At 50.1% G+C, this 24363-nt stretch overlaps 1 protein-coding gene across 1 annotated transcript in view; it reads left to right on the top strand.

The window, feature by feature from the left end:
* Positions 1 to 24363, top strand: part of GALNT2 (polypeptide N-acetylgalactosaminyltransferase 2) — a 186612-nt gene that overhangs the window by 147966 nt on the left and 14283 nt on the right. The window contains exons 4-11 of the mRNA XM_031460852.2: positions 1794 to 1892; positions 2147 to 2214; positions 2452 to 2517; positions 9446 to 9567; positions 11346 to 11433; positions 15056 to 15143; positions 16136 to 16239; positions 20279 to 20405. Coding sequence (XP_031316712.2) covers positions 1794 to 1892; positions 2147 to 2214; positions 2452 to 2517; positions 9446 to 9567; positions 11346 to 11433; positions 15056 to 15143; positions 16136 to 16239; positions 20279 to 20405 — 762 coding nt within the window. The remainder of the gene's footprint in view (positions 1 to 1793; positions 1893 to 2146; positions 2215 to 2451; positions 2518 to 9445; positions 9568 to 11345; positions 11434 to 15055; positions 15144 to 16135; positions 16240 to 20278; positions 20406 to 24363) is intronic.

The raw sequence follows: 24363 nt of genomic DNA on the forward strand, positions 1-24363 counted from the left end.
AGGGACTCTCAGATGATGAGCGTGGAGGGACCGCATCCTGGAGGCCAGCTGATGGTCCCTGCCCCGCTGCAGGCAAGACCATTCAGCCTCTTGACCTTGGGTCCAAAATGACTGGGCGACTGGAGATCGTCATTCTGAGTGAACTAAGCCAGAAAGAGATAAGTACCATATGATATTACTTATATGTAAAGTCTAGAAAAAAAGATACAAATGAGCTTATTTATAAAACAGAGACAGACTCAGAGACATAGAAAACAAACTCTTGGTTACCGGGGGGAAAGGGGGTGGGGAGGGATATAGATTGGAAGTTCAGGATTTGCAGATACTAACTACCACATATAAAACTGATAAACAACAAGGGCCTACTGTACAGCACAGGGAACTATATTGAATGTCTTGTAATAAGCTATAATGAAAAAGAGTATGAAAAGGAATGTATATGTGTATAACTGAATAACTATGCCGTACACCAGAAGTTAACACAACATTGTAAACCGACTAGACTTCAATTAAAAAAAAAAAAAAAAAAGACTGGTTGAGAGCTGCTTCCCAGAGGCCAAGACGCTTTAGCTGTCGGCCCAGCCTCTTTTTCAGGCTGGTATCAGCAGTCTCGCCAGCCAGGGAGCTCTCTGAATGCACTCACACCACAATTGGACTGTCCCCGGCGGTCCTCAGGCGCTGTCAGCCCGCCGCAGGGGTCTTGCCGTCTCAGGATTCTCTGGGAGCGTCACCTCAACAGCACTGGTCTGTCCGTCAAGTTCATGGAGCCTTCGAGGGACTTGAGGGCCCCTCGTGATGGGTCCTGCTGAGCCTGGTCGCCTTCAGGTGGTTTCCATCTCCTGGGGGACGATGCTCTGGCAGCATCAGCCTAGAGCCATAGTCGTGTTTGTAAATAGCCCCTCAGGGCCCTTGCAGTCTCGGGTCCGTCTGCAGGGCCCAGACTTGAGACGTGCCTGTTGTAGTCTGCCCGGAGTTTGCATGCCTGAACCGACTTGATTCAGAGCCGTCCTGGGTCCTTTCGTTGCTGCCCTAAGCACACGGAGGGAGCAACGGGCTCAGGTGCCCATCCGTTCTTCCCTCGGACACACCAGCCTGCACCTCTGTCACCTGCACCGTTTGGATGCAGTCGGGCCAGGGGAGGGGTGTGCGTCCTCCTGTCCAGGGCCAGGAGGAGCAGTCGGTGGGGTGGTGCCCAGGACCGGATGCAACTTTGCAGAGAATCACACGGTCCCGCATGCTTGTCGCAGGCAGAGTAGGAAATGAGAAAAGAGCAGCGGCACACAGTTGGTTCCGCCCCTCAAAAATAGCCACCGCGAGCCGTGGAAAGCACATCCACAGAGGTGTGTCTGCATGTGAGAATAAACGGGATTTCACTGTTTTGAAACATGCTTTTTTTCCCAACACGTTAGAAAGATGTTCTCAATATGTTACTTTTCAGGGAACTCATTCCTTTTTTAAAATGTTATCTTGTAGGAACTTATGGTTAAAAAGAATATGAAAAGGCATATATGTTCCTATATGACTGAAGCACTGTGCTGTGCAGCAGAAATGGACACAACATTGTAAACTGACTATACTTCAGTAAAAGTATTTTTTTTTAAATGTTGCTCTGATTGTGTTCTTCTGTTCCTTATGTCCCATTGTCACTGTGTCTCAAAATAGGCCAGTGACTTCTGCAGACGCCAAGTCCATTCCGGAGCACCCATCTTTCAGGTCTGGCTGCCCGGGCCATCGGGAGCGTTGCGTTGGCTTCTCCAGGCTTTTTGTTCAGGACGCTTTTTCTCTTCCTTCAGGTGTCAGCGGAAGCAGTGGCGGGTGGATCTGCCAGCCACCAGCGTGGTGATAACGTTTCACAATGAAGCCAGGTCAGCCTTGCTGAGGACAGTGGTCAGGTGAGGCCAGGAGATGCCACTGGTTGTGGTTAATGGTGGGTGGAGGGGGGCATTCCTTGGCAGGAATGCTGGACAAGGGCCAGGCCCCCAGTGCAGCCAGGGCTGTCTTTGGGGGTGCAGACAGGTCACCTGACTGTGCAGCACAAAGAGTGGCTGATGGGCTTCTCCAGCCAGGATTGGAGCCCTAAGAGAATTGCCCACTCCGAGTGATATCCCGAAAAGGCCTACAGCTTCATCCTTCTGTCTTTCCTCAGTGTGCTTAAGAAAAGCCCGCCCCACCTCATAAAAGAAATCATCTTGGTGGACGACTACAGCAATGACCGTAAGTAGAGCTGGGTCCCACCCCCGCCCCTGGGCCCGCGCCGGGCTCTTCTCCCGGGCGCCAGCCTTCCTGCGCCGTGGGTGCTAAGGACCAGTTTCATGAAAAGGCCAGAAATCGGGGCTGTGGAAAAGAGGGTGCCTCTCCAGTGCCCCGAGGGGATCATCAGCGCGTGGGTGGTGGAGAAGCACTGTGCCTGCCTGCCGTGTTCAGATCGCTTTGCTTCCTTCCTCTTCCCAGCCGAAGACGGGGCCCTCTTGGGGAAAATTGAGAAGGTGCGGGTTCTCAGAAATGATCGGCGAGAAGGTAAGACTTCTCTTAATTTGGTACCAAGGCAGTTGAATTCTGACCTTTCCTGAGCCCAGTAATAACTTGCAGAAATGTTTCCGCTACAAGAACAATGAACTGTCTCGTCCTTTTGCCTGCCCCTAGCAGAGCCTCTTGGGGGCCTCTCCCAGCAAACACAGGAAGGACATTTAAAGCTTAACTAATTGAAATTGTTTGTGTACTTGGGCCAGAGTTCAAATTGCTTTCTTATTTATGTGTTTAGAAAACTGGCTTCGCTCTTTCTTTCACAACCTCAGAAGTCTTATCAGTCCCCTGAGTACTAGCATTTAGAAGAAAAACAGAGACTTAGCGATGAGAACTTTAATGACTCCATGCTCCAGGCATGTGATTAAATAATTGGGATTCAAATTTGACAGCCAGCTGAAGGTGAACCCTCCAAAAAAGGGGTGGAGGGGGGAAGAGCACTGTAATTACATGCTTATTGGATTTTGCAAATGCCAGCCTCTGAGCCTGCTGTCAGTCTTGGCTTGGCTGGAGCTGGGCTCATCAAGTCCACTTTATTGGCAGTTAGAAGAGAGACTCCAGAGGGGAAAGCATTGCTTTGAAGTGTCTGGAAGGGAAACTGGAATCTCAGTGTAATTAACACCCAGGGTGTCTGTGCTGTTGGAGAGCTCCGCGGCTGGATTCTGGGTTCCTCCACAGCCCTGAGAAGTCTTTCTGTAGGAAAACCACAGAGCTTTAAATCATGTGCCATTTTTGCTGTTTGAAGATGAGTCTGTTGATCCCGAGACTGGTGGTTGTGCTCTCTGAGCAGTGAACATTCTCTCTCTGCTGGTCCCCGGTGCAATCCAGCTGGAGTCAAGGAATGCAGTTTTTCTTAGCAAGAATCCAGTCAGTAAAAGCGGTTCAGCCTGTTAGGGCAGTATCATCAACACTATGTTTTAACCGACCCAGATCATCAATCCAGATGTTCAAGATGCATAAACAACGGGGTCAGCCTTGCCTCTAAGCAAGCACTGTTTGCTGGACTCACATCTGTTTCCCAAGCTTAGATTAAACCAAACTCTCGAGATCAAACCAAAGTCTCGCATTGTGTTTGCCCCTAAAGAAATTACATAGTAACTTTTGAATTCAAACCCAAAGTGTCTGTTGGCACAGGGGTAAAAAAAAAAAAAAGAGGAGGAGGAAAAAAAAGACATTTTTCACGTTGGCATTTTGTAACTAACAAATCACTTGCTAGCCTTATCAAAGAGTGCCTTTAACCTGCTTAGCAATCAAAAGCAATGCTTCTGAATATAAACTTACCATTTGCTTTAAGTTAGGCTGTTCATTCGGGGAAGAACCCACATGGATGTGTTGTTTGGGAAGGAATGAGGAGGGGCAGTTGTGGGAAGCCAGATCACGGAAGGCCTGATGGAACAGGTGAAGAAATGTGATGGTCCAGTGAGAAGACGCACACGCACAAATGCATACCTGTGCGTGTGTGTGTGTGTGTGTGTGTGTGTGTGTGTGTACCCATATATTTCAACATACGCACAAGTGCTCATGTAGATACCGGTAGATCGGAGAAAATCAGTGGCATAAAACATGGTAGTGAAGGAGCAGCCTTGGGCTCATTTAGTGCTGGTGATTTCATTGTGCCACCCATCTTAATCTGGCTAATTATTATAATCGCCTAGGGAAGTTAAAAGATGGCCAGGCCTTGATCCTGCCCACAACTGAAGAAATATTTTTGAATTTTTAGGGGTGGGGCCAGGACATCTGCATCTTGAAAGCTGCTTCGGTGATACTGATACACTTTGAAAGCTGAAAACCAGTCCTTCTCCTTTTACAGATGGAAATATTAAAGCCCAAAGAGTTTGAGTGGCTTTCTCAAGATCATCCAGCCATTTAGTGACAACTAATTTCTCAACGTCAGCCACCTATTAAATGACTAGTGGGGTTGAAACCATGTTTATAGGCCAAGTTCTCTGTTTGTCTCCTGTGCTTTTTTTTATTAATTGAAGTATAGTCCATTACAGTGTGTCAGTTTCTGGTGTGCAGCATAATGCTTCAGGCATACATACACATACATATCATTGTTTTCATATTCTTTTCCGTTGTAGGTTACTACAAGATACTGTGTATAGTTCCCTGTGCTACACAGAAGAAACTTGTTTTTTATCTATTTTATATATAGTAGCTAGTATTTACACATCTCGAACTCACAGTTTATCCCTTTCCCCCAGTAATCATGAGATTGTTTACTATGTGAATCTGTTTCTGTCTTTAGATGAATTCATTAGTGTCTTCTTTTTTCTTTTTCTTTTTCTTTTTTTAGATTCCACATATGAGTGGTATCATGTGGCATTTTTCTTTCTCTGTCTGGCTTATTTCACTTAGAATGACGGTCTGTGCTTTTTATTCCTCTGTTCCTACTATTCTGCCTAATTAATTGATTTTTTCCAGTTTATTGAGATATAATTGATCTATAACATTGTATCCTATGGGGCGTACAATGTAATGATTTGATGTGTATATATATACTGTGAAGGAATCACCACCACAAGGTTAGTTAATATCCATCACCTCACGGTTACAAATTTTTTTTTCTTGTGATGAGAACTTTTAAGATCTACTCTCTTGGCAACTTCCAAATATACAATAGAGTATTGTTAACTACTGTCACCATGCTGTATACTACATCCCCAGGACTTACTTATCTTGTAACTGGAAGTTTGTACCTTTTGACCACCTTCACCCATTTCCCCCACGCCCTTGCTCTGGCAACCGTCAATCTGTTCTCTGTATCTATGCTTTTATTTATTTTTTTTTTTTAGATTCTACATATAAGTGAGATCATACAGTATTTTTCTTTCTCTGTCTGACTTATTCACGTAACATAATGCCCTCAAGGCCCATCCACATTATCACTGCAAATGGAGGGATTTCTTTCTTATTTATGGCTGAATAGCATTCCTCTGTGTGTGTCTATGTATCACATTTTCTTTATCCATTCATCCATCTGTGGACATTTTGGTTGCTTCCATGTCTTGGCTGTTATAAATAATGCTGCAGTAAACGTGGGCTGCAGATATCTCTTTGAGATAATGATTTCACTTCCTTGGAATTGCTGGATCATATGGTAGTTCTACTTTTGATTTTTGAAGCCCCCCCCAATACTGTTTTCCATAGCGGCTACACCAATTTACATTCCCACCATCAGTGCAGAAGAGTTCCCTTTTCTCTACATCCTCACCAAAACTTATCATCTCTTGTCTTTTTGATGACAGCCATGCTTACAGGGGCGAGGTGGTATCTCATTGTGGTTTCGATTTGCATTTCCTGATGGCTAGTGATGTTAAACACCCTTTTTATGTGCATGCTAGCCATTTGTGTGTCTTCTTTGGAAAAATATCAATTCCTCTGTCTGTTTTTTAATTGGATTTTTTTTTTTGCGCTATTGAGTCATATGAGTTCTTTATATATTTTGGATATTAATCCTTTATCACTTACACGATTTGCAAATATTTTCTCCTATTCCATAGGTTGCCTTTTCATTTTGTGAATAGTTTTTTGGATGTTGCTGTGCAGAAGCTTTTTAGTTTGATGTAGTCCCTTTTTATTTTTGCTTTTACTGCCTTTGTTTTGGTGTCAAATTCAAAAACTTATTGCTGCCACAGATGTTAAGGAACTTACCTCTGTTTCCTTCTAGACATTTTATGGTTTCAGGTCTTACCATTCAAGCTTTTAATCCATTTTGATTTTGTGTGTGGTGTAAGGTGGGGTCCAGTTTCATTCTTTTGCATCTTGCTGTCCAGTTTTCCCAACACTCTTTATTGAAGAGACTGTATTTTCCCCATTGGCTATTCTTGGCTCCTTTGTTGTAAATTAACGGCCCATATGTTTGTGTTTATTTCTGGGCTCTCCATTCTATCCCATTGATCTGTGTGTCTGTTTTTATGCCAATGTCATACCGTTTTGATTACTATAGCTTTGTAATATACTTTGAAATTATTCTTGTGTGTGTTCCATTTTCATTCTTCTTGTAGCTTTTTAATTCTACATTTCTTTCAGTGGTTGCTCTGAGGGTCACAATATGCATCTTTAACTTGTAACAGTCTATTTAGAGTCCATACCACTTTACATAAAATGTAAGAACCTTGCAACAGTTTATTTCCATTTCTATTACTGTCTTGTGTATCTTTGTCATCATGTGTTTTTCATCATGTGTTGTTATTATATGTTTTAAACCCCACAGTGCAGTGTTAAAATGTTTGCTTTAAATAATCAGTTGTCGTATAAAAATTAGAATATATAAATGGACTGCAGAATTTATCCTTGTATTTTTAATTTCTGGGATCCTCATTTCTTTACATAGATTCAAGTTTCCATCTAGTGTCATTTCCCTTTAGCCCAGAGGACCTTTAGAATTTTATTTTTTTCTTGTAGGCAATAAAATCTCTCAACTTCTATTTATCAGAAAAGCCCATTTTCTCCTTCATTAGTGAAGAATATTTTCTCTGAATAGAATTCTGAGTTGACCATTTGTTTTTCTTTCAGCAGTTTTAAAATGTCATTGCAGTGTCTTCTGGCCTCTGTTTTCATGTTTAAAATGTGGCTGTCATCTGTATAGTTGATTTCTTGTGTGTTACGGATTGTTTCCTCTGGCTGATTTCCAGATTGTCTCTTGTTATCCCCAGCTCCGGGGCCACGGCCCCACCCTTCCTCTGCCCCCTCCCCCACCCCTCCTCTCCAGATGGTCTCTTTCTTTGTCTTTGGTTTTTAGCAGTTTGACTATGACATGCCTAGATTTGATTTGATTTGTATTTATTCTGCTCCAGGTTTGCTGATCCCTTTGAATATGTAAATTGATGTTTTCCACCAAATTTGGGTCACTGTTGGCCTTTTACTTCTTCATGCATTTTTTTCTACTTCATTCTTGGACGTGTTGGGTTGCCCTGGAGTGGGGCAGACTGCTCGTTCTTGGCCTCTGAGTACACATATCACATATGTTATACCACTTACTGTCCATTGATTACTTAAGCTTTTTTTCTCTTTCAGTATTTTTCCTTTGCGTTCATCAGATAGATCAGTTTCTACTGAAGCATCTTCAAGTTCACTGGTCCTTCTGACATCCATAATCTGCTATTAAACCCAGTCAGTGAATTTTTCATTTCAGATAATTGTAGTTTTCAGTTCTGGAATATCCATTTAATTCTTAAAGTTTTCATTTCTCTGCTGAGATCCCCCATCTGTTTCCTCATTACAGTCATCATTTCCTTGAAGTTCTTGGGCACAGTTATTATGATAGTTGCTCTAAAATCTTTGTCCGTTAATTTCAACGTGTGAGTCATTTCAGAATGACTTTCTATTGACTTTTTTCTCTTGGGTATGGATTACATTTTTCTCTTTTCATGTCTGCTAATTTTTAAATTTTATATTGGATATTGTGACTGGTTTGTTGTAGAGATACTGGATTCTGTGGTCTTTCGAGTGTTGATCTTTGTTACATTGGTCAATTAAAGCTCAGTGACCTTGAACTTGTGTAGGCCTGTCTTGGTACTTTTCTAGAATGAGTACATCTTGGGTGAATCCCTTATTCCTGAGACATAGTCTCTATTCCTAAATGTGTTCGTTGTGGAGTGTCTGTAGAACTGAGGCGTTCACCAGGCCCTTCTAATTTGGCAGAACTCAAGTGCCAAACATTGCGTCCCTGATACCAGCTGAAATCTCAGTTCTTTCAGCTTCTGGCTGTTTCTTTCCATGGCCTCCTTGGGTCCCTTGTACCTGCAGGTTCAGGAGTCAGCCAAGGATTTAAGGGGGGGGGGGTTCTCACCAGATCTGGGGCTTACCTTCTTTCCAGGATCTCCTCCTGTCTCCAGCCACTCTAGAAACCCCAGACTCTATCCCCTGACAGCTCAAGCCAAAAAGGCTGCACTGGAGTGGACTGGAGAATAATGTCAGGGGAAATGCCGTCCAAACCTGGATTTCCCTCTGTGTGATTTTCTTCCTTGAAGGGCTGAAACCCCTCTCGTTTCTGCCCTCTTCTGGCTGCTCTGTCTCTTTCCAACAGTTGCACTTCCGTTTTGCTCAGGGTATGTACTTGTCCTCTGAGTAAGGGTTTGCCTAATACGAGCTACTTTATAATTGCAAAACTGGAAATCTTTTGCCTTTTTTTCCTACTCTAGCCTGCAGCTTTTTAAGAATCATTGAAAACCCATTTTGACCACTGTGTGTGAAGAACTTAGAACCCTTGTCCTCACTGGTTGTGAATAATCGCATCATATTCCACATATAAAGCCCTGCATGCGTAGCAGAAGCCACTTATGACCACACCGTCTAGTGATAAATATATTATTTATGCTAAAAATTTGTGCAATAATAAAAAAATGTATTTTAACGACAGATCACAAGGGCAAATTGTGTAATTTGGCCAGTAGCGTAACTCATTTCATTTGGCAAAAGCCAGACAACTGGGCTGTGTCATTTATGTTCATTCAGCTTGTGGTAAGTTGTAGAAGGCAAAGGCGTCGGCAACACTGTTGTCATTAAATTATCATCATTAAAATTGGCGCCATCAGTACTTGAAGCGTCTGGGTGACACTTTCCTTCTCCCCGTTAATTAGAAAACTCTATTGCTGTGTCCGAGGAAAGTGGTTTTAAAAATTGCACATTTCAGTTCCTTGATAAAGGAGACTTCGATTATGCAAAGGCCCTCCGCGGAAGGCCCTCGTCCCAAGTCGTCTTCTTAGTCATCCAGTGAACGTAAAAAAAGTCCTGGCAGGACTGTTATCTCGGTGACTGAAGGGCAGTGCTGATCCCACCACTCAAGTTCAAGTTCACGATGAACTCTATGCCCGGCAAGAGGGATGAGTGGGGAGGTGGCCAAGGAGGTGCTGGGTGTCCCTTTTTCTCGGGAACCCAAGGTCTTCTCCCCTGATGTGCTTTGGAAATTGCTCCCCAGGCCTGATGCGCTCGCGGGTGCGGGGGGCCGACGCGGCCCAGGCCAAGGTGCTGACGTTCCTGGACAGCCACTGTGAGTGCAACGAGCACTGGCTGGAGCCCCTCCTGGAGAGGGTGGCCGAGGTGAGGTGGGCCCCAGGGTCTCTGTGACGTGGGAGAGGGGACAGTTCCTCTGGGGTGTTGTTTAAGAGCACGGTATCCGCTGTAGGAAATCTCTTTGTAGGGAAAATAATCATTTGGCAAGTAGGAGGTGAGGGTCCGCAGAGGCTGGTGAAAGCCTGGTTAATTTCAGACAGCCCTTTTCTTCGGAGGGCCTTCCTTCCCTCCCTGAAGCTTGGTACCAATTCTCCAAGCTCAGAGGGAGCAGAGTGCCTAGGACGGAGCCGGCCTGGCCTCCAGCCTGGCAGCGATGCTCTGGGACCCGGCCTGCAGGCTCGTGGGGCAGGGCCAGCTCCACCCACACAGTGACCGCCCTGGGGCAGGCGGGTGATCCGGGACTGTGCACCTGTGCCTTCTGGCGTCACCCTCACTAGTACTGCGTTCAGCCTCTTGTCGTATTTCTCTTGCCTTCTGCTTGTTTTATTGACTTTCTTTCCTCCCTACTAAGGAATTACTTCCTGGGGACAATAGAGCAAACTTAATGAAAATACTAGAGACGTATTAAGGGGACAAGTCATTCTTCTCACACCACAGCAAGGGTGGCTGATGGGCAGTGAGCCAGGAGAGGTGAACTAGCACGCGCTCCCAGTATCGCCATCATCACGTCCCCTGCCGCTTACTGAGTGCCCAACACTTTGTCCATTACCTTTAACACAGGTCCCCCCGACCTCCTTTTGACAGATGAGGTAACTGGGGTTCAGGGAACTTTAATAACGTAACCAAAAATCAAACAGGGGGCAGAGCCAGGACGGCAAAGCGTGTTTCACTGAATCCCTCCCAAGCCCTCTCACACACATGCACACGCCCAGCTGAAAGGTCCCATCCTGGGGGCCCTCCACCCCAGCCCCGGCTTCTCACTCTACCAGGCTGTGTCCCAGGGACGCAGAAGCCAGAGGAAAGCTGCCCCCTAGATCCCAGGGCGCAGGGAGGCCACATGCTTCTGTGATCAGACTGTCAGGATTACTTAATTATCTAATTTAAAGATAGGAAAGAGTTGAGAATAGTCCTCACCAGTTCCAGTCCTATCAAAAGAAATCAAAGTAAAGGAAATGGTACAGGTAACATCCTGTGATGCTCGCCCCTGGGGCTGGGCTGAGCCAGGCCCGCGCTGTTCATCCTCTGCTCTCTGCCCATCGCACCAGCTTTTCCCTGTAGATTTGCACCTGGGTGGTGCGGGAACTTTGTGACATGCTCAGAGTGCGGTCCTCCGACGTCTTACATTCTTAGCTCCGCTGGTTCTGTTCCTAGTTTGTTTTCCGAAGTCCGTCTTCTGGCTGAATCAAGTTCTTTCCTCGGCTCGGGAAAGCACTCGCTCTCTTGTTCACTGTCAGCATGGGGCAGTGTCACCTGCCAAACTCTGACCAGCACGATGACAGTGTGGCGTGAAGAAATGCCTCCATCGAAGGGCCTTTTAATTACTGGTGTTTAAGTACAGCTGAGCTTAGAGTCCATCAGCGTGAAAGGTACCCTGGTTGAAGTTTGACATTTGGGAAAACAGTCCAAGAGGCTCCCGACACGCTTGTCCCCAGCTGATGAACAAAGGCAGGGCTGCCTTCGGGCGTCTCTCCCTGGGGAGCATCCTTCACGCCCTCGGGCCCTGGCACAGCGCGGGGCTGTGTGTGGACGCCTGGCCCAGCGGGGGTTGGGGGCAGGCAGGTGCGCTGGGACAGCTGACACTCAGGCCTCCTCTGCGCTGGGTCCTGGTTGGTACTGACACTGCTCTTGTCTTTGGCACCTTTCAGGACAGGACCCGCGTGGTGTCCCCTATCATCGATGTCATCAACATGGACAACTTCCAGTACGTGGGAGCATCCGCGGACTTAAAGGGCGGTAGGTGCTGCTGGGGGCCCAGCCCGTCTGCACGTCCGAGCGCTGCTCCCCCCTGGGGTCACAGGGCCGGCAACAGAGCTTCCACAGGGCCGTGCGTGTGTGCTCCCCCGGCGGGAGCTCACGGGGTGGGGGAACAGCCTCGCTTCCCTTGGAGAGCCGCTGCCTTTCCTCTTCTCACCGGGGTGACCTGCCTTGCCGCTGAGACATCTGGCGTGTGAGCAGAGCTTTCCCCTCTGGGAGCCGGGTGACAGGCGTGTGTGCGGAGCTCTCATTCTGCTGGAAACCCATCTGCCCAGCTCTCCCCTGACTCCTGGGCCCCAAGGCCTGCCGACCTCATCTCTGCTTCCCTCCCAGGGAGCCTCTTGTCTGAGTGGCCTCCATGTGGCCCTCAGACCCACCTCCACGGAGCCCCAGAGTGATGTGTCTGATACTCCCTTTATCTTCTTAAAAATCATCGAAGGCCCCAAGGACTCTGTGCATGCGGGCTGTACCTGTCAGCATGTGATGTGTCAGAAAGCGAGGCCAAGAAAGGGTGAAAACACAAGACGACGCAAGGACATCTGTCTGTCCGTTAGTGCTGACGGGTGTCCTGCAGCTTCCGGAAAACTCCGTCCTGCACTTTGGAAAGAATGAGATCATGATGTTGAAAGGGGCCTGTAAGGTCTTAGTATAAATATGAGAGTCATTTTGACATCACGGATCCCCCGAAAGGGCCTGAGGTTCCCAGGGCTCCTGGACCACACCTGGGCCACCGCCGGTCCTGGGAAGTGCTTCACGATGCTGATGGAGGCACAGGAACCACGCTGGCCCGCTCCAGGAGCTGGTCACATTGCGTATGGCTCCTCCCAGTGGTCCCTGTGTCCCCGGGGCTGTTGGCAGGGGGGGAGGGTGACCTGTGCCCGCAGGGCTCCTTCGCAGCCCTATGACAAATGCTTCGTGCTCTGAAACTCACCTAGTTGGCAGCCTTGCCTCTCAGATCTCGACTGAGAGCCAAGAATTCAGCTAAGATTGCCGTAAAGAGAGATGTGAAAGAGACGTCAGAGCCTCTGCCTTCTCTGTGTGTGATTTCCTCGCTATTGACCTTCACACCTGAGATCGGTGAACTCGCCTCCAGCTGCCCGGCACCCCGGTGTCTTGATGTAAAATGAGGGACTTCGTTTCCCACCTTCTCACATTTTGAGCCAATAAGAAGATGGACTATTCCTGACACACACACAGGCCAGAGGGCCAGTGGACACCAACAAGACTGTGACACTGGGGGGACCTTCAGAGAACAGAACACTGGGGCCAGCCGGGGAGCCCCGGGCTTGGATGCCCCTTTGGGTGGGCCATGTCCCCTCTGCTCCTTGGCATCCCCGTCTGAGAACCCGAGGAGGGCGGCGACGTGACCCGGCCACTCCCCTCCCAGGGCCTCGGCCAGAGGGTGGTGGTGCAGGGAGGACAGCACTTAGGCTGGGGAACGTAGGATTCGGGGGGGATTCTTAATAGATGGTGAGGATGCGGGGGCTTTAAAGAGGACGGGTCCTTGGGTATCAAGAAAGCAATAGTGTCCACAATGTCTTACCAATCAGAGATCTGCAGGAGCTGAGCTGTGGTGGGCTCTCTCTCCCACAGCAGCTGCTCTTGTCTGAGCAGGTGCAGGACAGTGAGGTGCCCATCAGGCCTCCTCCTGGACCGGAAGAACCAGGCCGGAGTCACTCTAAGAGCATCTTACTAAATCCCTTTAGGGGAAAAATAAATAAAGCAAGGGTGATGTTTTTAGCAGATTTTAAAAATCAAATATCGTTTGGTTCTTTGGAGCAAAGTAATAAAATAATAATGAACATTCCAGAAAATGCCGGTAATGTTATGTCAGCTGGCCGGTCCAGGCCTTCACCTTCTGTTAACAGCGCAGCCAGGACGTTCGTTGTTTGTCTGGCTGGCGGCGGGCATGTGTGAGGCAGGCTCTGCCCGGGGAGAGCCAGGCTCATAAAATGCAACATGAGTAGTTTTCTGGTCGCTTCTTTAGGGTTTCTACGTATAGGATCATGTCATCTGCGAAGTGACAGTTTTACGTCTTCATTTCCAATTTGGATTCCTTTTATTTCTTTTTCTTCTCTGATTGCTGTGGCTAGGACTTCCACGGTCTGTGTTGGTTTTCTCTCTATGCATTACTGTCCTCGTTGCCTGGCCCCGCCAGCCTCGGCTCCCTCCTTGCTAGCTGGCTCCACTCTGCAGTGACAGTGGGGACGCTCTTTGGTCCCGTGCCTTTAGGTTGAGCCACAGAGGATTCTATGCTGGCCCAGGAATCCCCGAGGCCCTGCCTCCCATCCTGCCCTGTTCAGGCTGCAGCCCCCGGGACCATCAGGGCAGGTAAACCCTGGATTCAGAGCACAGAGAAATCCAAACCTGGGAGCTGCACCCACCCTGCGGACAGAAGGCCTGACGGCGGAGAGCCAGAGTAATTAGGCTTGGCTGCCAGGCCCTGGGAAACGCAGTACCTAGAGCCACATTGCCAGGAAGGGGCCCCTCAGGCTCTGGAGAGTGGCCGCAGGTGGGGTGTGCTGGTACCTTCTGAGTGAGGACCTGACAGCTGTGGGCCAGGGGCCTGCAAAGCCACAAACCACGTCCAGATACCAGGCCTGGGCTCTGCCACCCTGTGCAACATGTGGATTCTTAAAGTGACCCCGGGGCAGGGGCCACGTTATCAGAAACTGAAGCCTGCTTGTCCCCTTTGCTACTTCTGTTGGCTCCTTGTCATCTGAAAGTGTTCCTCTCCCACCTTAGAGTCAGTTCGGTTGCCATCAGGTGAGGGTGAAGAGACAGAGTTTGCAGGCCCCGGGAACCCATCATCCTGGCCCTCCCCTGCCTCCCCTTGCCCGGGACGTGTTGGAGGCACGCAGCAGACGTGGGTTTGTTTGGCCCGTTGCCCTTTCTTCTCACTTCCTTACAGCCCTGGCACAGGCAGTGGCATCCCTCACAGGTTCCACATCTTTTCTCAATTCACATTCATTCTTACGCGTTTTGATTTTAGAAAAGCCTGACCCGCATTTTTCTGTCTGGGGTCAGCTTCTCGGGAAGACAAGATTTCATTGTGCGCCTGCCCCGCTGGCCGCCCTGCCCTGGCTCCGCCCACCAGTCACTCTCTCTTCCTTTCGCATCTTCTTTTTGTCCTTTTCTTTTGTGTGGTTTCCATTTTTTTTTTTTAACTTTGTGGGCATTTTTTTTGGACTGGGTGATTAGGTTTATTTATTTATTTTGATGGAGGTGCTGGGGATAGAACCCAGGACCTCGAGCATGCTAAGCACACGCTCTACCACTGAGCTATACCTCCCCCCCTGAATTTTGGGTTTTATTGAAGTATAGTTGATTTACAGTATTAGTTTCAGGTGTACAGCAAAGTGGTTTGGTTATACGTACACACGCGTATATACTTTTTTCAGACTCTTGGGTTATACGTTATTACAAGAAACTGAATATAGTTCCCCATGTTATACCGGAGGTCCTTGTTTATCTCTGTCATGTATAGTACTGTGTGTCTGTAAATACCAAATATTTCTATGCTGGGAGATCTAGAGGTACCAGGAGGCAACAGCCCATCCTTACAGCACCCTGTGTTTCTTTTCTTTTCTGTGACCGGCAGGTTTTGACTGGAACTTGGTGTTCAAATGGGATTACATGACACCTGAGCAGAGAAGATCCCGGCAAGGGAACCCGGTCGCCCCCATAAAGTAAGTGCCAGGCGTCCCGGGGCTGCCCTCACCTGGGGTCACAGGTGAAGGACACCAGGCTCCCGCCCCACGTTCCCTGGGGAGCCGGTTGAGCTCTTACCTTCTGGCCTCTGTTTCCGCTGTCTTAGCTCCAGGGAGGGGCTTGGCCACCAGATCATAGAATGAAGTACTTTGAGATTTCTTTTCCATACGGACATGCAGATGGCAAATCTGCGCATTCCATGTCCTTCCTGTCACTCATGTAGAGCATTTTCCGCAACTTGGACGGGGTCTCCAAGTTGACCTCGGGGAAGAGGGTGGGTGGTGTGCGTGGGCCCCGCAGCTGCCCCTGCCCTCCATGTGGATTCCTTGCCAGCCAGCTTCAGCTGGGGTCAGGATGCCTCTACGCGACACGTGGCTGAGGGGGCACCCTGCTGCCACCACCAGCACCGCGTACTCCTGTAGACTTTGCCCACCCCCTGTCCAGACGTGCAGCCTGGACTCTCCCAGCGTCTCCCTGGGGAGCAGGGCTGGGGCTCAGTGAGCCGTCTGTTGGCCTGTCCCAGGCTGATGGGGAAGGCGAAAGTCCCATCCGACAGAGGCAGAAGCTACCCCGTGGTAGGGAGGGGACTAAGGACCACTGAGGGGATCATGTCCTAAGTGTGCTGGGTGCTTTGCGCCTGCCATTTTTTGTAATCCTCTAGGGTATCACAGACAAGCCGAGCACTTGCCTGGGGCCACTGTCAGTGAGTGTCCCAGCCCCAGGCCACTCTCATGGGGTGGCTCGGGCAGCCCCTTGCACTTGTGAGCATCTGAGCGGGCAAGTGGGGGGCATTTGGAGACAGTCGGGGTGAAGCCGAGAGGGGCACCTGGAGCTCTGAGCCACGAACCCTGGCTATGCTGTTGTTCTTAATGTCAGCTTGTCGGGTTGACCTTGGCATTCGAATGCTGGCGATCTAACCTTGACCTCCGACCTCTCCCTCTCTTCCCTCCCACCCTCTCTGCCTCTTTAGAACCCCTATGATTGCTGGAGGGTTGTTCGTGATGGATAAGTTCTATTTTGAAGAACTGGGGAAGTATGACATGATGATGGATGTGTGGGGAGGAGAGAACCTGGGTACGTATGAGCCTTGGTCTTCGGACGCCACACCATTTCCAGTTCTGGGGAGACTGTGGTCTCTTCCTGCCCACTGAGACAGGCAGAAATGAAATGTGGAAGCTTTGAAGAGACTGTTAAGCGAGAGTTTCTGGCACACAGGGTGCCGATAGGGGGAAGTTTTGGAAGATGTCAGAGTGACCATTTATCAGACATAATTAGTCCACCTATAAAGTATAAGTTTTCACTCTTAGAAGTGTCTTGAGTTGGACATTAGAATATGTTGCCTTAAGAGTGCAGGACGCGAGAGTACAGATTCAGTCTTTGAAGGAAAGTGCACACTTTTAAATGTCATCTGAATCCAGGGCTTTGGCAAGCAAGCTTACAAGGAGTTGAGGGCAGGGGTTTCAGGCTCTGAGATCCATTTTGAGCCACGTGGGGTGGATGGTGAGCCCCAGCCAAGCCTGTTGCGCTGCCTGCCTTGTGGTCATGGGAATCGGACGTGGTGGAGAGGCCGTGGCATCTCCTCCCTTCTTGACCACTTTGTGAACGGTTCTCGTTTGTTTGTTTAATAACGTATCCAAATCATTTTTATTCTTGTTTTAAGGACAATGAAATTATATAGACTTCGGTCTGTATTGGCAGCCGCATCATCTTTATTGCATAAAGATAAAAAGAGTCTCATTTTGTTTTGTTTGTTTCGTTTGAAGCTTTTAAGCTAAGTGTCCTCGGCTGTTGAACGCTGTTACATTTTATTCTCGTTTAGGTGGATGGACCCTGGAGGAAGCGGGGGGCAGGGAAAGGAGGGAGTGCCACTGTCATTTTTAGTAGTTTTTGCTTTTAACAGAGACTTTGTTTCTTGGTTTTTTTAGTTTAAAAGAAAAGACTAAACTAGACAAGCCCATTATTTCTATCTCACTTTATGGCGTCACTGTGAGCGATGGCGCCTCACCCGTGGTGGGGTGTAACCGGCTTGGTGGAGGCTGACTCAGTAACTGCACAGGATGAAGGACCCCGAGTCAAACTCCTTTGGGTTTTCTTAACACTGCATTGGCAGGGAGGCAGGACTGGACTGAGGTCTTCTGCGCAGGAAAGGCGCCAGAAGGCTGATTGACCTGAAGACAACTCCGAGTGTCCCTCGCTTCACGGCGCCTGTGGCTCAGGGGGAGCCGGCAGCCAGCACTGCCCCCTGGGTGACCAGAGCACCACGCGCTTGGCAGCAGTGGGCTTGGGTGGGCAGCCAGCATTTGGTGTCAGCATGTAAAAAGAGTGTTGAATTAAATATCAAAGGAGACACTGCTGCACCTGGAGACCAGCGAGAAGGGATTGTTCCCATCTCCAGGTTCATTGTTGGTTTGGTTTTCGTGTTTATGGACCTGGGCTTCCTGCAAGTTCCCTGGAAGGGCTTGAGTGGCTCAGGTGGGACAGGGAGGAGCAGGGCACTGCTGGCCTCCGGGCACCCCCTCCCCAGGACTGGCTCCCATACGGCCGCTCTGGAGGGGTCTTCTCTGAGGGGCGAAGCAGCACAAGGTTTCAGCAGGGGAGGTCCCTGACGTGTGAGTCCTTCCCTTCTCGGCACTGCTCCAGCTTGATTTTCTGGGTGCCGCTTGCATACCCCTGTGGCTGTCCGGCCTGAGGGCCTGTGTTAGGAGAAACGGGGTTTGGGGATGCCTGAGTAAAATCCAAACAGCCCCTCCAGGTGTGCCCCCCCAAATCTACTAGTGTTCCCGGGCCCCCTGACCAACAGTATAAGTCTACCTGAAGCAAGAATAGGGGACAAAGAACCAGCTCCCTGGCCCCTATGAGATGGAGGGTTTAGGCTCCTTGGGGACTGTTCGTCCTTCTCGGCATGTCCGTGTTAGCAAGGGTGTGACTGCCTCCTGGGCATCACCTCATTTCATGCTTTCTGGGAGGACCGAGGTCCAGCCTGACCTTCTCAGAGCTGGTTGTTAGCAGAGCCGAGATGCAGGGACAGACTGCCTACTCAAAAAGCCACTGAGCGCTCTTGAGTAACCAGCCCTACGTGGCAGGGCTCCTTGGGTTCAGAGTTGACTGTCACTGTGCATGTACTTAGCCATAAAAATCCATTTAACAGACTCCCAGACAGAAGCCAGGGGACCTCCGCTGCCCCCAATTTTGAATTTTCCAGGCAAGCCATTGTATATCTGAATTTTATTTCCCTGGATCCAGAGAACCTCTAGTCAGGTTCTGTTTGACACTATAGAAGGAAAGTCAGAGAGCTGTCACTGCCTGGGCTTGGTCGTGAGCACACGTTCCTAATGGTGCAAGGGAATGGTTGGTAAAGTCTCACAGCAGCTGTGGGTGTTACGTGCTCCTAGTGAGGGAGGTGTTTCTGGCTTTAGTTTGCTGGATCCAGGGAGAAATGGTAGAAATGGATGCTGTTCTGCCCCTGAGTGGGTGTCACGGGCCGTCAGCTGCAGTCTGGGCACCCGTGGCAGCAGGAAGCCTGGTCTGGAGGACTTCCCAGCCTCACAGCGTGGTCCGCAGGGATCCCCCACCTGTTTCCCGTCCATCTGCACGGGCGGCGGTGACCGCTGATTCCATCGTTCTGTCTTGCTGCCCACCACGTTGTTAGGGATGCCAAGTGATGTAGACGAAAGACCCTTTCATATGAAGACTTTCAGGGAAGTCTTTCAGGGGAAAAAAAAGAAAAATCTTAACTTTACAGAATGTTATATCTTGATTTTCCTGTTTAACCTCCATCTCCCACGTTTGGTCAGACCTCTGGCTCAGGCTGCAGCTGCTCAGATGGGTGGCGATTAGGACAGGAGCCTGGTGGGGGTGCCTGTGTGCCCAGAAGCCAGCGCATCCAGGCTTCTCCCAAGCGAGGATGCTCTGGGCCGCGTGCATGTGCACATCGTGGTGACCAGCACCAGCTCCAGGTGTCCCCTCCCTGCTCGGGTAGAATCTGTGTTGCCTCCTCCAGGTGGCTGCGAGGGCTGTCAGTCACCGTTTGCTCCTGGCCGCTGGGCTGTGCTGGCTGGCTGGACGCCTGCTGACTGATGCTCAGGAACAAAATATGTTGTGCGATGTAAGGGATGAGATTTTTGTCCCGGATGGAAAAGCCCAGATGCGTGCTGGTATCAGTGCACTTACAGTGAGCTTTAGAGGAAGGTGGTGGATACAGCTGGCTGCCTGTTACATCGACATTAGGGCTTCAGTGTGGGCACTTCGTGCTTTGAGTCACGGCCGTTCACGCATCTCCAGGTTACCTTTGCTGACAGTGTGGATGCTTACAGGGGCAAATGTCATGTCCCTGATCATGAGCCAGCTACGGAGGAATCCTGCCCGCATCTCATCCACAATGTCTGTGATGCTACAGGACAGATGTGGTCCGATGCCCACAGTCCTTTCTATTCACCGTAGCCCAGGGAATCACTCTTGTGCCAAGGCTTCTAGTCTGAAAAGTGTTTCAACCAGCTTGTTCTTTCTTTTTAATTTGGAATAGGATTCTTTCGTGAGAACATGGGATTTGGCGACACAAAGACTAGCCGGCATCCGTAATTCTGATCAGCGCTAAAATCTAAGATAGTAAATGTCGCAGTGTGGGTAGTTTGTTCAGCATGAATTATTTTCCTCGTCTCCACCACTTTAAATTGTCCGTAAAACAACCCTCTGTAGGGCAGACACACTCTTCGTGACGTGTGATCTCTCCTTCAGTCTTTTTTCTCTCTCCATCTGGATTGAGGTTTCACTGACAATTTAAAAATTGTATATATTTAAGGTAAACACCTGGTCGGATACACATATACGTTGTGAAATGTTCCCAGTATTCAAACTAATTTTGAGTTTTGACACCCACCCCCTGCCCTGCACATACTTTCTCAGTTGTGCCATGGAGCATAGAGGCCTGGGTGTCAGGTGTCCCCAGCGGGGGACGGTCAGGACCCTCTGGAAAGAGGCTGCTCCTTGTTGACATCACCTCTGGCAGTTGGGGGCGCCAGGAGCCCCCATGGTGGTGGTGGTGGTGGGTGGGTGTCTGCACCCTGTCGGGCGGCCCCAGGCTCCGGCGGTCACCATGTGTCGCTCTCGGCCGCAGAGATCTCGTTCCGCGTGTGGCAGTGTGGCGGCAGCCTGGAGATCATCCCCTGCAGCCGCGTGGGACACGTGTTCCGGAAGCAGCACCCCTACACCTTCCCGGGCGGCAGCGGCACCGTCTTCGCCCGGTAAGTGGCCAAGAGGCTGAGCTCGGCCAAGGCCAAGGTCATGGCCCACCGCCCCCGCCCCCAACAGGAGCAGACCTTGGGCTGTGTGGAAACAGCTGTCCTTCAAGGCACCGCCACTCCACAGTGACCAGGGGCAACTATAGAGAGGGACATTATGCCGTGTGATGGATGCTGGTCCCAAAGGCTCCTTGGCATCCAGTTCAGTCTCAGGGAGACACGGTTGTCATGATGGAGAGCAGCCCTGGGGTGGCCAGGGCTCGGGGTGGGGGCGATGGGGCTGGTCTGCACCCTGATAGTCCTAGCTGCACAAATGTACACACGTGTGAGAGATCACCAAACTGTTCGCCTGAAACGTGTTATGGGGAGATATTAAAGAAGAGAACTGAGACTTTTTAAAATCACATATAACCATGCAAGGTGCAACCTATGAACAGTATTAAAGTCAGACCACACTGAATTTAAGCCCAAAAGGCATTGCGATACACAGAGATGAGTCACAGTAGATGACAGATTTTAGCAAATACATGAAGAGCTTTCAAAAGGAAGACAGCAAATTACCAGGCTGGGGGAACCACTTATTTCCCTCGGGACCTCTCAGATGCAGGAGATAAAGCCATGTGCAAGCCAGCCAGCCTGGCCTCGGGGAGCTGGGAGGAGTCAGCCCAGCACACGCACAGCTGAAAAGATCACCTCGGACACTGAGGGATGCTGCGAACTAGGTGAAACGTGGTCCTGCCGGAGGACGGGCTTGCAGGGCGGCATGCACCCGGAGGGAGGGGCCCTCTGGGGACCAGCGCTTGTCACAGACCTGAAGGGCAGGATGGAGGTGCCAGGGGGCCCCTGGGGAACAGCGCATCTGTTGGGGGAGCAGGTCCTCGGGGCTGAGATCAATCTGCAGAATAGAAGGATGCCAGGTGGGGTGGAACCCCGAGAGTGAGGGGAGCAGGAGTCTAGACCGGCCGGCTCTGCACCCCTGCAGGTCGAGGGAAACCTGGCAGTGTTTTGATGCGGGAGGAGGCTGCTGTGGGTTTTCAGCAAGGACTCGACTTCTCCATTTTAAGCATTAGAGGATCCTTCCCACCACTGGGCAGAGGGTAGTGAGGACAACACCAGGATGAGCCGATGGTGTGAATGGAGCGTCTCTCTCCTCCGCTGCAGCATCAGAGGTGGGGGGCCCCTGGGAGCTGCTGCGGCACCCCAGGCAAAGACGAGCCGGCCAGGATGGGGGCTGGAGCCGTGACGCTGGGGGCCAGGTTCCAGCTGCGTCCAGAGGCAGGCAGTGCTCACTGACGGACTGGCCGTGACAGGAGAGGACGAGTGAGGACTCCAGGGTGACACCCAGGCTTTCGGTCACACAGTCGGCTGATGGGACACCCCTAGTGACGTAGGAAACCTCAGAGCAGGTGGGCATGCATGAGGGGAGGGTGACTAGCTCATCTCTCATCTGGCATTCTCAGACTTTCATTGGGACGTGTGTCTTGTACAGAAACCGGATTTTTAGTGTAAAGAATCTGCATTCTGGGAAACTTTTAAAAAGCCAACTATCAGATAGTGCTTCTGAGCAAAGTGCCTGCTCTCCAGGGGTACAGATCTTTTCCCAGATGTTGTCTCGACTTCACTTTTGCTCTTTACAAAAAACAAAACTATGTTCTTACACAGTGAACTCTACAAAATCAAACCAGCGGTGACCTGAATGCTTTTCCCCTGGGGTAGCGTGGGGTTCTTCCCAGAAACATCCTGTGGAGACACATCAGATGTTCCAAATCAAAGCAGGAGGTTTCAGAAAACAGGCTGTTAAAATACACAAAACATTGCCTTACACACTTTTCCTTAAGGATGAAAAGCCCTCTTTTTTAGAAGGAAAGCGGCTCCGTTGTATTTCACAGCCCAGGAGTCCACGTGGTAGAGGTGTGGAGAGGACACAGACGCAGGGTCCGGATCTGGGGGCCCCTGTGCCTGGCCTTCGGCAAGGCCCTCGCTGCCCTCTTTCTCATCTTAAAGAGGTGAAACATGTTATTTCTGAGGTCCCTTTCCAGCTCCAAGTTCTCTTGCAATTCCCTCTAATATGTGGCATTAAATGTGTAAATATTTTCATTGTCTAAAAATTGGGACTTGGCCACGGAAGCTAATGTTTGTGGAGTGTTTCACGTGCGCCAGGCTGTTAAGGGCGTTACAAATATTAACGTAACGCGATCCTCGTAAGACCTGACAAACTACAGACTGTTACTAATTTCCACTTGGGAGTGAGGGAAACTGAGGCACGGGAGGGTTCGGCTCTGGAGTGCGTGTGATCCTTTTATCCGGATCCCTGAGTGCAGGTAGCACCTGAGGTTGCTGGGGTTAGACACAGGTTCTGAAGTAGGTTCTGGAATGGAAGGTCGAGGTCAGTCAGCAAGCGAGAGTGAGGCGGGGATGAAGGGATGGAGAAGTGGCCGCGTGGGGGCCTTCCCTGTTCCCCCCACCACCACCCCGTGTGCCCTGGGCACCTGTCACTTTCGGGAGAGCTTGGCGGTGACACCTGCAGACTCTCCCGTCATACCTTTGGCTGTGGCACCCACATCCCTGGAGACCAGGTGATAGAGAACCACAGGCCGCTTCCTCCCCTTTTCCCCCACAGCTGCATTTCCAGTCAGCCCCTCACAAGCCTCTTTAGAGAGTTTGGAGAGTGTTGTGCGGGCGCCTGCGTGTGTGCTGATTAGTTTCCCCGAAGGCCAGGCAAGGTCCCAGGCACAATGGCCTCGGGGCCGTGGGGCAGCTGCCTTAGAAGGGTATTTGGGTTTCCACTTAGTGGTTCACAGTGAGCCCTAACTTTTTCGTGGGGAGGGGCACTACGAAGACGTTAAATACAGAAAACGCGGGTTTAAACTTCCTTTCTTACCGACCCGGCCGGCGTGGTGACCGCCGCGCAGGGCGACTGGCGGGCCAGTGCGACTGGCGGGCCGGCCTGCGCTGCGCCTCCGCCCTCCTCCCCGCGGCCTGCTGCCCGGTGCGGGTGCGTAACCTGCGCGGAGCGGGGCGGGAGGAGCGCGGAGAGAGGACGGGGGGGGGCCTCCAGGCGCCCAGCCCCGCAGCCCGAGGAGACCGTTGGGCACACAGTAGGAGCCTCATAGACGTTTGCGTGGACGAGCTGAAACCGGTGCTGAGCAGCACGTGAAGCTTGTCCTGTGAGGCAGACAGGAAAGGGTTGTGCTGCGGGTGGGGGCTCAGAACCGACTTAATCACTTAATGGCTTCAGTGATTTAAAACCACCGTGGGGCGGTGGGGGGAGTATAGCTCAGGGGCAAGCGCGTGCTCAGCCTGCATCAAGGTCTGGGGTTCAATCCCCAGCACCTCCATTAAAGAATAATAATAAAACCACTGTGTGATTCCAATTCAGAAAACCTTAAAACTCTTACAGCTGGAAGGGACCTAGGAGATTCTGGACTCAAACCGTTTTCATTTCAGCACAGGAGGCACACAGCCAGTTAGAGGCTGACCGGGCACAGGCGAAGGCGCGGGCCGTTCACAAGGCCCTGGAACCCACTGGGGACATTTAACGACTCTTCTGAGAAATAGTACCTGTGATCCTGTATCCCTGGCATTTTTAATATTTAGAAAAAAAATTTATTTATTGAGTTTTTTAATCTGTTTTTTGTTTTGGGGGAGGTAATTAGGTTTATGTATTTATTTTAGAGGGGGTACTGGGGATTGAACCCAGGACCCCGTGCATGCTAGGCATGCACTCTACCACTGAGCTATATCCCCTCCCCCTACATTTTTAATGTTTAAATAATTGTTGTATCTAGGTATTTTTTAACAGGGAAAGTAAAAACTTAACCAATCTCGTTACCAAAGATAGCACCCTTATAATATGGGGGAAACATCCTTCAATCGCTCTCCCCCTCCTCCCCCTCCTCCCTCCGCACACATATCTGTCCTGTTATCTATTTTATTTTCACCCAAAAAGTCAGGGACATCA

Source organism: Camelus dromedarius, chromosome 8 (genome assembly GCF_036321535.1).
Source record: "Camelus dromedarius isolate mCamDro1 chromosome 8, mCamDro1.pat, whole genome shotgun sequence".
Lineage (NCBI taxonomy): Eukaryota > Metazoa > Chordata > Mammalia > Artiodactyla > Camelidae > Camelus > Camelus dromedarius.